The sequence below is a fragment of the Capronia epimyces genome (genome assembly GCF_000585565.1).
Source record: "Capronia epimyces CBS 606.96 chromosome Unknown aczIQ-supercont1.1, whole genome shotgun sequence".
NCBI lineage: Eukaryota > Fungi > Ascomycota > Eurotiomycetes > Chaetothyriales > Herpotrichiellaceae > Capronia > Capronia epimyces.
The window spans coordinates 3170603-3182642 of NW_006912904.1; the positions used below are offsets into that span (position 1 = coordinate 3170603).

A 12040-nucleotide genomic window follows, 5' to 3' on the forward strand; every position below is an offset into this window, starting at 1 on the left:
GACGATAAGAACAAAACACTTCAGTTGCGATATCTGAGGACGTTGTACTTGAATGCGAGATCGATTGATGTTGGTAGCCGGGGCTGGTCTCCAATTTGAAGGACAAGTCCGCCTCCACTGGCACCGGGCTGACTGACGCAAATGGCGCCATGCATTGGTGATTGGCAGATACGTAACAACATCATGATCGCCTCCGTTTCCTGTCCCCATCCCATCCACCACCGTTCCAACGAGCAAAACAACGATAGCCAGACCTCCAACCTCCCCCCTTCTATCACAGCCTGAACCTCAGCCCTTCATGTCGTCGAGTCCTCATAATTCCTCTTCATCCATCCCATTCACATCCATGATCGGTCGAATAGTTCGGCTCCGCCCGCTCTGGGCCCCTCGAACCGTTCTCACCATCCGACTCTTGACGCTCGACGCCTTGTCTCGCAGACTCGACGACCGGCTGAGTGGCTTGGTCGCTGTTGTCCCAGTCCCATGCCCATGCCCATCCTCCTTCTCGATCAAGACGGTCGAAGACGTCGTCGACACAATTCGCTGTTTGCTGCTCTTGCCCTTGCTCTTCGCATCGGCCACCAGCTTCCTGAGCTTCGATGGCTGCCGAGTGAGGCCGACCAACGGAGTGCTGCCCTGCTTCCGAAGCACCGCCTTCTTCATCACCTTGATCTTGCGCACCTTGGCCGGGCTGCCGATGCTGCTGGCCGACCTGTACACCTTCGCTTTCGGGGCCAGCTTGGCTTTTTTACTGAGTCGGTGGGCGCCCTCCTCGATCACCTCCGCAATCTTTCTCTTGGCCCCGGCCAATTTAGAGCCCGCGCTCTTCTTGGCCTCCTCTTTGGGTCGCGGGCCCAAAACGCCGCGGCAGTTCCAGGCGCCACAGCGACAGACCTGCACGTTCTTCTGAGAGTACGGGTCGAAGTTGTAATCATAGGTGAGTTCTTCTCCCGTCATGATCCCGCGGTCCCCGGCGAACAGGGCCATGCGAGGTTTGCCATTGACCGTCCATTTCTCCATGCGGCAATTGGGATCACACGAGTGGTTGACGAATCGTGCAATCGACCCGCGCGTGGCGTCGATGATCATGTTCTGGTCGAATAGCATGAGATAGTAGCACTGTACACCATCAGTCAGCCAACCCACGCCCTCGTCGGTCTTCCCGGGGACTTACCTCGTTGTCCTTGTACATGGTCTTCATTCGGCGTTCGCATTCTTCCTGAGTGATGATTTCTCCTGTGTATTCCACGATGATCTGGTTGGGGTCGAACGTTCGGTTGCTTCGAACGCCGTGCCCTCGGTCCACCGTCTTGATCACTTCGACGCCGACGTTATATTTGCCGCCCTTTTTGGCCCGCTGGCGAAGCACTTCGAACTGTCGGTTTCCACATTGGTCTGCCGTGAGGTTGCAGTTGCGTTCGTCACACTCGTAGAACATACAGCGATTCATGCAGTTGTGATCGCACCCCGTCTCGGGCCTGCACATGCAGCTTGATTGCTCTTCGTACTTCGACACTCGCCACGCCTGTGCGGCATCGCCGACAAACACGTTCTTGTTGACCTTTCTCCACTCGTCCGGTTTGGGTTGACCGGCCGGCAGGGGAGAGAAAATGTCAAAGGGCAATTTGAAATCCCGGCCTTGCTGCAACAACCGTTCTCCCGCATACATGGGCAGTGGCAGCGTCTTATTCTCCCCCACAGTCTGAGCCGTGTCGGCGCTCTTCCGTCTGTTCTTGCTTTCGCTGAGTCGCCCTTCAAATGCCCTAGACTGGCCGGCATACAGTCCCGATGACAGCCATTTCTTCTGTCGTTGCCGGGGTGCTTCCTTCTGGGCGGGCTCCTCGAAGGAGGGCGTGGCCCCCTCGCTGACGCGTCGCTTCTTCAGGGCAGGCTCGCGAAGAGAAGAGGACGCGATGCTGCCCATACTCTTCCTCGATCCACTCGTCGTCTCTGGTGCCCTCTCTTTCCTCTTTCCAAGCACACTGTTCGCAATGTTGGACACAATTTCTCCCGCCTTGTCAAGCCCTGGAATCCGCGAGGATCTACGGCTAGCTTGTTTCTCCGCCGCCTTGCGTCGTTCTTCCCATTGCCGGCTATTTTCTTCCATCTTTGCTTTTTTGGCGGCGGCCTTTTCCTCCTGTAGCTTTAGTCCATCATAAACATCAGCCTGTAGAGCGTCCGTGGCCTTGTCTTCCTGCGCAAACAGCTGGGTCATGTTCCAGGTGAGATCCAAAGCAGCAATACCTTCTTTCACCAAGGTCGACTGGCTTGCATTATCGATGTTGACCAGAGTTTCGCCACTGACAGTTCTGCTTTTGGCGCTTTCGTCCCCCACGTCTTCAATGAGCCCGTTCTGGCTTTCGTTGCGGGTCAGACGCCGACTGACGCGTCGTGCTCTGCCTTTGGGGACTTGCTTCATACTCACGGCCCGGGCATCTTGTATTGACACGTCCAGGGAGCTTTCCGACGGCGTAGGCAGTTGGGTCAGCGGGTACGACAACACCACGATGGTGTCTGGATCGCTGTCGGACAGTGTATCGGACAGTGTAGGGCTGGCTGGCCGGGTCAACGTCGGTCGGGCCCTGGGCAGCGGAGGGGGTTGAGTCACGCTCTCGCCTTTCGAGGTGTGAGCCCTGTAGAAACTCAAGAGGGATTGTCGGAGGGGCATCCTGGGAGGATTTCGTGCAGTCGTGGACTGCGGAGGAGAGATGGGAGACAACAGACGCGTCGTGCACCTGCACCTGAGACGTGCAACACGCCGAAACAAGAAGGCACGCTGCCCGGAACAAAGCAGTTTGCTGCAAGACGCGTGTTGTGTATTGCAGCGGGCTGATCAAGAGGCAGTGGTTGAGGAGGCTGGTGGCTGGAGGCTGAAGGCTGGAGATTGCGAGACGGGCCTGGGGATTATGTATGTCTCCATTCTACCACAGCCAATATGATCCTTCGCTGCGGACAGGCCACAGACTGACCCAAGACAACAACATTTCAAACGCCCACCGGGCAACTCGTTCCACACTGACGCCGGCCTGGTCAGAGTGCCTGACCCCTAGACTGCTTATCGTGTGCTCCGTACTCCTTACTCTGTATCTCGCATTGGCTGATAGGGGCAATGAAACCCCTGCAAGTCCTGAATTTGATTCAGAATTCCTTACGCCTTGCTGATATATATACAGTATTATCTATTGGCTCCCTCTTGCCCCTCCATCCATCCTATTACTCGTACAATATGTCCTCACTCTTCTCGCCTACTTCTTTGGAATCTTCTGTCCCGTCGGCCCTTCAAACGACTTCGGGGCGCCCTGGACCGGCTTCATCTCCAGTCCCCCCTTTTGTGCTTCTGCCGTCAGAGTGGCCTGCCGACGGCCCCTCCTGGTGCCGAAACGTTGATCGCCCGCTTCGTATCTCTTCTTGAAATGGAGGTAGGTCGGGGGCTTCGGTCGAGCTAGCACGGCGATCCAGTTCTTGATGAAGTTGCCCTGAGTGAAAGGTCGGTGTCTTTCGCCCTTTGGAAATCTCCGAGATGCGAGATACTCTCTAGTTGTCTCGCCCTTGCCAATCAGCAACAAGTGATACATCCACAGCGCGAATGGATATGGAAACGCCAACAGCCCGTAGATGAACATGGCAAATGGAACGCGGTTCTTGTCTACCGCGGTGGAAAAGGAGACGTGTCTCTGGTGGTGGTAGGCGATGACTTGACCCAAACAAGCAAACGCCAGCAAGAGAGCCAAAATCGTCCCGGTGCCGACGAAGGTGAAAAAGTAGCGGTAGTTGCGTCTCCCCACGCAATTGTTGAGCCAGACGCAATGATGATCGAGAGTTTCGACACAGTTATCACACACTCGACAATGATAACAACGTGGCGGCCGCCAAATGTTGCACGTCTTGCAGTACTTCACCGGAACATCCATGGCAGCTGTCTGCGAGGTCGCGAGCCGCACCATAACCCAGTCATTGGTAGGCGGACCGACGGCCAGGGGATCGTCATTGTCCTCAGGTGGAAAGGGATGGATGTTTCGAGGGAATATCTGCATACTATTAGTCTGGCTCAAACGTTGGAGACTGCTGTTTACTTACCCCCGGGTCAACAAGCGAAGCGTGAACGAAAGAAGACAAACAAAGGAAAAAGACATAAGCGAAAATGATAGGGATCGCTGGTGAGACGTGGTGCCACAGCCACGATGCCCTGTACAACGATTAGTCGGGTCTCTGAGCAATGCTTCCCCTAGGCAACTCACGAAAACACAAAGAACAAAACTGCCGGAAGAACCAACAAGACACCAGTCGCGATGTTGATAGGACGATCCCTGGCATTTTGGATCCGGCCGCCCAGCCAGAAGATTGTATTCCCCTCAAAATACTCGTGGTTTTTACCCAAAGCACTCTTTGTTGCGATCTGGGCGTTGGACTCTGGAGGATAGCGTGGAGACGTGGTGTTTGAAGAGAGAGGTTGATGGCCAGGGCCCAGTCGATGTTTACTCCCTAGACTCAGTCCCGAACGAAATGAGAGCGGCGACCTCTGAGGCGCATCTCCAGCTCTGTGAGTCCCGGCTAGATTGAGTCGAGAAGGTCTCTGAGCTTTCTGAACTTCAGGCTCGTTGACAGGCTGGCTCTCAGCGTCATTATGGGAAGCGTAGTCTGGGAATGGCGTATCGACAGTTTCGGGAATCTCTGACTGAGTATATTCGGTGGTGATGGACGGCGCGGGGCGATGGCTCTTGGGCATTGCGTGAAAAGGACCCTGTCTACTAGACACCATGCTGCGGGTATCATCATCCCCTTCACCATCCGGAATGGGTGTCGGAGGCTGCATAGTCTTTGTACCCAATGGTCTTCTCAGCCGCTGTGCCTGCAATCTTTGGGAACTCATTGGCTTGAAGAAGCCGTGCGCAGTCAATGAGGGAACATGAGTGCGGCTAACCTGACTAGCAGGGCTTTGGGGCCTGCTGGAGCCAGCGGTACTTGACGGTGCAGGATTACTCCGCACGGAGCGATTCGTCGGTTGGGTTATGCCTCGTAAATGAGTGTATCCATGTTGTGAGCTTGGGGGATTTGGCAATGAAGGGAGAGTGGTCGCCCCAGACTGCGGTCTTGAACCGTATCCATCTTCTGAAATGGCCGAGGAAATCTCGCTTCGCGCCGTCGTAGGCCTGCCAGCCATTTGTCGCAAGGATTTCAATTGTTATTCAGAGCGACCAGACAACGTCACGAGTGCGACATCAGGTGCATATCGTATGTGTAGCACAGGGGTCGCCGCTGAAGCTGGGGAACGTGAAAAAGGATTCACAAGCGTGAGGTGGAAGTTGGGTCGAGGGTACTCGGTACTAGTATTTCAATGGGGTTCTTGTGATGTCAGGTACATTTTTCGCCTTGAACGAAGGGATCGGCCATGCTCTGGTGAAGCGTGGGTTGGGGTTGAGAAGTGAGGCTGCGATCAGCATGAAGGGCATGGCAGCACCATTGTATGATGTACGGAGTATCCGTGCTTTAGGGGTCGCGCCAGGAACACGCCGGGAAATTCGATGTCACGTGCGCAGAAGTGTCACGTGTAGTATAGTCACGTGTGCAGGCCAAGCTTCAGATGTCCATAGCTCTCAAGCGGACCCACCGCAGTTGGTTGACCATGAGGGAAGTTTGGTTCTCTCACACCACCACCGGCCACCAGTTGAACTCCCAGCAACCTCGACAGCAACCACTCCTCGTTCACTACCGCTTCATCCAGCACTTTTGAAATGGCTTTCGTCGCTACCCTCGCTCGTCGAGCAGCCGCTCCGGCAACCAAGGAGCCATTGAAGAAGGGCGCCAAACGGGACCCCGAGCTCTACGTACGGTCTTCCCTGGAGCTGAACGGAGCACGGATTGACTGACGCATGAGTAGATTCTCGGCGCCGTCATGTGCGGTGCCTTTGGTCTCGCAGGGTTCTACTTTGGCCGCAAGCCTACCTCCGCAACCTCGGAAGCTGACGTTTCGGTTGCCGAGAGCTCCATGCCCTGGCAAGTCGCCCATGGAGACGACGACGAATCGAAACACTTCAAATACCAATACCACCCGAAGGGAGATCGAAGCCAAACTCCTAAGAATGCTCCCAGTGCATTGAACACAGTTATCGTCCCGAACGTCACGCTACCCAAGGTCCGCCGCTCCGCTCCGATTCAATCCTGTCTCTTGTGAGGCTGCGAGCCCTAGCTAACAGCCAATCTAGGCAGTACATGACAAGTTGAACAAGTGGGGAAAGGAAGGCTATTGATCAATGCATCGGACGAGGCTGTGAAGCATTTTTAACACGTGAAGTGGTAGAGGAGCGGTGACTGGAAGGGGATGCCATCTCTCAGAGTTGTACATATTCGGAAGGGAGGAAGTACATCATGCGCCGATACCAATTAAGCATTTACAAAAACCTGGAAACGGAAATTTTCGAGACGACTTGACAATTGTGTTGGCAGTTCTCTGCATGAGGGGAATGTGCAGGCATGGCGTTGCAAGCCGCAAAATATGTGACTTGTTGTCTGCGTTGCAGTGAAAATTGGGACCGCGAAACCCAACGAGAATCACTAACTGATCAGCAGCTAGAGGACGGGCCTTGATTGCTTTTTGTCGTCTGAGAGAGCTTGGGCAACGCGCTCAACACCATGACTTTTGTCAAGCATCCTCCTAGGAATCAGCCCATATCACAGAGGATCGAGTGGTTGTGTTGTGTGTGAGGCATAAAATCGGATATAAAATCATGGTAAGTGGAGGCCTCTTTCCTGTGATTCAATTCCAGGGGCCGCTCTCCGGCCGTTACACTGGCATTTCAACTGTTTGTTTGCTTTTCAAAGAGACTGTACATGAAAACGGCAGCACTTCAAAGGCATTTGAACCCCCGAAAACCTCAGTCCCTGTGCCACTTCCCTTCCGACCGAAATTCTATCTTGTTTGGTTACTCACAAATGCGAGCGTCATCCCCAACCGGGAGCTCGTTACCACAACATTCCCAGCATCAACATAGGAAGATCTACGCATAGGAAGATCTACGCAAAAAGAAGTTGTGCTGCGGACCTGCTGTTGTTGGCGGACGCCAGCACCACTATCATGGCCTTGTTGAGAGCTGGAACGGCCTTTTCCTTCGGCCGAAGTTTGACACTGGAAGGCCTCACGACCTGGGCTGACCACTTTGAGCCTTGAATGCTGATGTCGTCGACCGGTTCGCCATCAACGTATACCCCCAGGGCATCTAATCCACCGGAACGATCACACTCCAGAGAGCCCGAGATGGCGAGAATTTCTGCCCCTTGCTCTCCTAGGCTCGTTACCTGGGCAGTGAGAACCGGAGGCTCCTTGCCGACGGAGCCTACCGGCTTGAGGGAAATGTTGTCGGTCTCGAGTTGAGGCGTCCGCGGCGGCGGGATTCTAGCTTTGGACGCGGCTTCGAACGCGTAGGCATATTTCAGAATATCGTTGTCCTGGTATGCCTTTGTGGCGAAGGTCAAATTGACAGGCATGCGGGTGTCTTCCATGACGCCCATGGTCACATTGACTGTCGGAACGCCACACTGGCGAATCACGCAGTTTCCATTCGAATACAAGACTCCGTTGCGCCAGGCGTCTCGCGCCGAATCTTCATTCACGTCAGCGTCGGCACGGCCGACATCCCCGGCACACGGCCAAACCACAGCATCCAGCTTCTTCTGATCGAGCCACAGTTCAAAATCAGATTTCCGACGAGCCTCGAGCGACTTCAAGGCATCTTCAAGACCCGGGATGTCGTAAGTGCCAATGCGGCCGTTTGTGATTTGCGCCACGACAGCAGCATGCTGTGCCAAAGGGTCATCATCTCCATACCTATCCTTCAAGCTGCCCGGCGGCTGTGGGAAGATGTTAGCCGGATCAACATCTGCGAGGGTACTTGGTGAGGCGGCATTATCGACCAGAAAATCATCCCAGGCATAGGCCATCAATTGACACATGTCAATGTCACTTTTGGCCAGCGGGGTGAAATAAGGCCCTTGCGAGGGGTCATGCTTGGTGCCTCGCTCAAAGTTCTTGACCAGAGGAAACTCGACTTCTTCCACCGTGGCTCCCAGAGATTCGAGCGTGGCCCTCGACTTCTCCCACAACTTGACCACTGCCGGGCTGACATGGACGGGCAGAGCGTCGGGGTCCTGCTTCCCAATGTACATTTTCGGCACCCCGATCCGCTTCCCGGCCAAGGCGTTAGCGTCCTGCAGCTCTTGGTAAGATTTGGGTCGGACGGCGTCGACTGAGGGGAGGGCAACAAAGGGCTGGGCCCTCCAGAAATCACCGGCTTTGATTCCGTCATGTTTGACGATGACGTCCAGCAGTCGGAACATGTCTGTGACGGTCCTCGTGTGGGGGACGACGGTGTCACAAGTCGGGAACAACGGCCAGTTCCCACGGATGGAAATGAGTCCGCGCGAAGGAGTGTATGCGACCAGGCCGTTGTTGGAGGCCGGCGACCTTCCCGACGAGATGGTCTCCTCGCCCATGCCGAAGACGCCGAAGCTGGCGGCGGTGGCGGTTGCCGAGCCATTGGACGATCCGGACGCGAACGCCGCGGTAAGATAGTCCTGGTTGTAGGGGCTTTCGGCTCGGCCATAGACGCCCCGTTGCATGCCCCCGGCGGCCATGGGCGGCATGTTGGACTTGGCCAGGATGACGGCGCCGGCGGCTTTGATCTGCTCGACGGTGAATGCATCCGTGGTGGCCACCAGCGACTGGAACGCCGGGGCGCCCGAGGCCACGGTCAGGCCTTTGATCTTGTAGCTGTCCTTGATGGTGCACGGAATGCCTTCGAGGCTGCCAGTTGCCTGTTGGCCCGCTCGACGCTCGTCTGCCGCCTGCGCGTCGTCCAGGGCCTGCTGGTTGATGATGGGGAGCGCATTGAGTCGCGGGCCTCGGCGGTCGAACTTGGCTATGCGGATGAGATGTCTCGCCGTCAGCTCGACGCTGTTGGTCTGGCCGGAAGCCAGGGCGGCCTGGAGCTGGTCGATGGTCGCCTCGACAATAGAAATGGTCTGATGTTGCTTTCAGCTCAGCATAGCACAGCGGTTTTCACGCAGGCAGAGGAATGCCATTGATGCAATGTAATGCAATGCAATACAATTCGGTGCCAACTCACCTCGGCCATGTCTCTTGTTCTTCGTTGGTGTTGGTCTAGGTTTTGCTTCTTTTGTGGTCTTCTGGAAAAGCAATACGCCTCTCTCACACCGGTTTCGTCCTTGTACTAGACGGCGACGGCTTTGGGCTTTGGGCTTTGGGCTTTTGACTTCTGACTTGATGGGATTTCTTATGAGTCGAGTCTAGTCAGCTGGGTTTTCCGTTATGAGTCGAGTCCAGTTGAGTGAGTTGGGTTTCCTGATACCGGGTTTGTCGATCAACCAGCGAATTGAGGGATCAAGGACCGAATGAATCTAGTTGAGTCGAGTTGAGGTGAGTGCCAATAGGTCCTGTCCTGTCCTGTCCTGCCCTGTCCTGTACTTTACCTATTGACCTACAGTAGTCCTACAATACGGTATGGTGGTAGGGACAATGAAAGGAATGAATAGGTTTGATCTAAAAGTCCGAATGTACTCTTTGCCCTGCCTAGTGTACTCTTTGCCCTCTCCTCCCTTCTCCCCTCTTATCGTATCAGTCAGTCAGAGTAGAAACTGACTGGCCTTAGACCCTGTAAGGTGAGAAATCGGAAGTCGGGGTCGGGGTCGGGAAGGGCCGAAGGGTCGCAACTACCTATGACCTCGTCGTGGATTACCAGATTTCCTACGTACAGCAGCAGTGCAGTAGTAGGCTCTATTTGTATTTGACTGGACGTACAGTGTAGTATTGGTAGTGGTAGTACTCCGTACATGTTCTGAGTGGCTGAAACGATAACGAAAGGCTAATCCCTCTTCCTCTTATCTATAGTGGAGTAGCCAAGCAATACAGGTATAGTTACACTACGTAGTTGTATACTTTGGGAAGCCGACGACGATTGAAGACCGACCGAACGATAAGAAGAAAGAAGACGAAGATGAGGACGACACCCCAACCAACCTGACCTGACTTTTTACTGGGTCAACCTGGCCTGACCTGACCTGACCTAACTAATCGAGCAGACATTGAATCATCTCAATTCAGCTAGCTAGCTAGCCACAGTATAGAATAGAGTAGGATGGGATGGGATGGGATAGATAGAACATCTGTTGGTGATCCTATAGTGTACTAATCGTAAGTACCCCCTCAATCATCCCTGTTCAACCCGGCAGCTAAATCGGCTGGACCCTGCTGGAACTCCTCAGGGTACAGCCTCTTGAGGGGATCTTCGAAATCGACCCAGCCCAAGTACGGTTCGGAGATAGCCCAGCCGAGCAGCCGTTGGGTTTTGCGGTCGTGTTTTTCTTTCAGCTCGTCCTCGGGGATCACGAGGTATTGGTTCTCCTCTTGTCGAAGGACTGAGTGGTCAGTCAGCATTAGTATCTGATATCTTTGATATCTACGTAGTAGACTCTGCTTGGCTCGAGTGGGTTTGGTTTTTGGTATATTCTTTCATACAAGGCAGAAGGGCAATGCAAGACAATACAAAAGAACTCACAGCCTCGGGTGCAAAAGGGCAATGAAAAGCAAAAAAGACCGCTCACAAACAACTTACATCCTCGCGTACAAAAGGTCGCATATACCAACCGCCACTCATCCGTGGTGGTGTTGGCCGAGCCGCCGTGGTAACACGAACCCAGCATGAGAAAAGCATCGCCGACGTCCAGTTCGGCGTAGAACAGCTTCTCCTCCTCCTCGATCGGCTCATGGTCGTTTCCCCACAGGTGAGAGCCGGGAATGTAGCGCGTGGCCCCGTTGGCTTTGGTGGCCTTGGTGCCGGCGACGAACAGTCCGACCGCGGTCTCTCGGCTATTCAAGTCTCGTTCATCGACCCATTCGGAAATCTCGTCGTGTACTTTATGGTGAATGTAGTCGTCCTAGTAGGGAAGTCAAGTCAGCCTTGGTTGCTGTTACTGCAACTGCAAATGAACAAAGAACAAGAACAAGAACAAGAACAAGAACAAGAACCCCCCAAGAGCCTCCCCCTCAGAAAACCCCCTTCAAGCTCTATGAGAAGACCAAGCACACTCACCCGATGGATCTCTTGGTCCGGGGCACCAGGCCCGATCTGTATGCCAGTTGCGGCGCTGAACTGCGGCAACGACACCGAAGTCTTCTTCGTCTTCCCCCAGTAGAAGGAATTGGTGGTGGTCAAAAAGTGCCGCACCACAGCTTGGTAGATGGGGTTCATGACTTGTGTTTTGGTGTATGTGGGCGCCCAGCGGTTCATGGCGTTGGCCCTTCGCGTCTCACCGGGGAAAAACGTGCCGGTCCAGGGCTTGTCGGCGTCCAGACGAGGCGCGATCTCCCGGTTACATTGTTCGACGGTCTCCACGTCGAGGAATTTGTTGATGGCCACGCCGCCGTCGCGCTTCAGCAGCCAGATGATGTCTTCGACCGGCGTGTCCACCGAGACGCGCTGGGTCCCGGGAGGGTATTTGGTGGTGGTGGTGGTGGTGGTGGCAGATGGCATTTTGGAGAGCAACAAAGAGAGTCGAGTGGTGACAGTGAGAGTGAGGGTGGCGGCAAGAAGGACAATTACTTAGTCAAACAACACATGGACACAAGGACAAGAACAAGGATAAATGCCAGGTAGGCAAGCCAGATAACGATCCTGTACAAATTAGTGAGTGATATAGATCAAGACAACTCTCCAGGCTTGGGAATGTCCAGATAAGATTATTCCAAGCTTTTGTATATGTCCCATGTCCCGACTATCCGTCCTCTCGGCGAAAGTGGACTGGACTAGAGACGGTGGTGGCTTGACATGACTGGTGACACTGGCCACTGGCCTCTGGATGGTATTGCAAGGTAGTCCGACTCAGCTTGTGCCCACTCACTGGCACTGGTGGAATACACGCTTCCGCCGGGCAAAGAAAAGGTCTTTTCTATAGTGTGGTCTGCAGTGTACGGAGTCCGCTGTAGAGGTCACCAGCAGCATCTCTGATACCTCTGATACTACTACTACTA

General features: G+C 54.5%; 5 protein-coding genes across 5 annotated transcripts; 1 reads left to right on the top strand and 4 right to left on the bottom strand.

The window, feature by feature from the left end:
- Positions 1 to 312: 312 nt before the first annotated feature.
- Positions 313 to 2668, bottom strand: A1O3_01161 (histone-lysine N-methyltransferase ASH1L; the record flags this gene model as incomplete). The annotated part of the gene is made up of 2 exons (XM_007731309.1): positions 313 to 1119; positions 1175 to 2668. The coding sequence occupies 2 exons, from the start codon at positions 2666 to 2668 to the stop codon at positions 313 to 315; spliced, it is 2301 nt and encodes a 766-aa protein (XP_007729499.1).
- A 577-nt stretch (positions 2669 to 3245) lies between these two features.
- Positions 3246 to 5161, bottom strand: A1O3_01162 (uncharacterized protein; the record flags this gene model as incomplete). Its single annotated transcript, XM_007731310.1, has 3 exons — positions 3246 to 4028; positions 4078 to 4186; positions 4239 to 5161. The coding sequence occupies 3 exons, from the start codon at positions 5159 to 5161 to the stop codon at positions 3246 to 3248; spliced, it is 1815 nt and encodes a 604-aa protein (XP_007729500.1).
- A 571-nt stretch (positions 5162 to 5732) lies between these two features.
- Positions 5733 to 6248, top strand: A1O3_01163 (uncharacterized protein; the record flags this gene model as incomplete). The annotated part of the gene is made up of 3 exons (XM_007731311.1): positions 5733 to 5825; positions 5879 to 6133; positions 6204 to 6248. 3 exons carry the CDS (start codon positions 5733 to 5735, stop codon positions 6246 to 6248), a joined length of 393 nt encoding a protein of 130 aa, XP_007729501.1.
- A 763-nt stretch (positions 6249 to 7011) lies between these two features.
- A1O3_01164 (uncharacterized protein) lies at positions 7012 to 9128 on the bottom strand (the record flags this gene model as incomplete). The annotated part of the gene is made up of 2 exons (XM_007731312.1): positions 7012 to 9015; positions 9120 to 9128. 2 exons carry the CDS (start codon positions 9126 to 9128, stop codon positions 7012 to 7014), a joined length of 2013 nt encoding a protein of 670 aa, XP_007729502.1.
- Positions 9129 to 10216: 1088 nt separating this feature from the next.
- On the bottom strand, positions 10217 to 11543 carry A1O3_01165 (uncharacterized protein; the record flags this gene model as incomplete). The annotated part of the gene is made up of 3 exons (XM_007731313.1): positions 10217 to 10428; positions 10626 to 10947; positions 11103 to 11543. 3 exons carry the CDS (start codon positions 11541 to 11543, stop codon positions 10217 to 10219), a joined length of 975 nt encoding a protein of 324 aa, XP_007729503.1.
- Between the last annotated feature and the right edge of the window lie 497 nt (positions 11544 to 12040).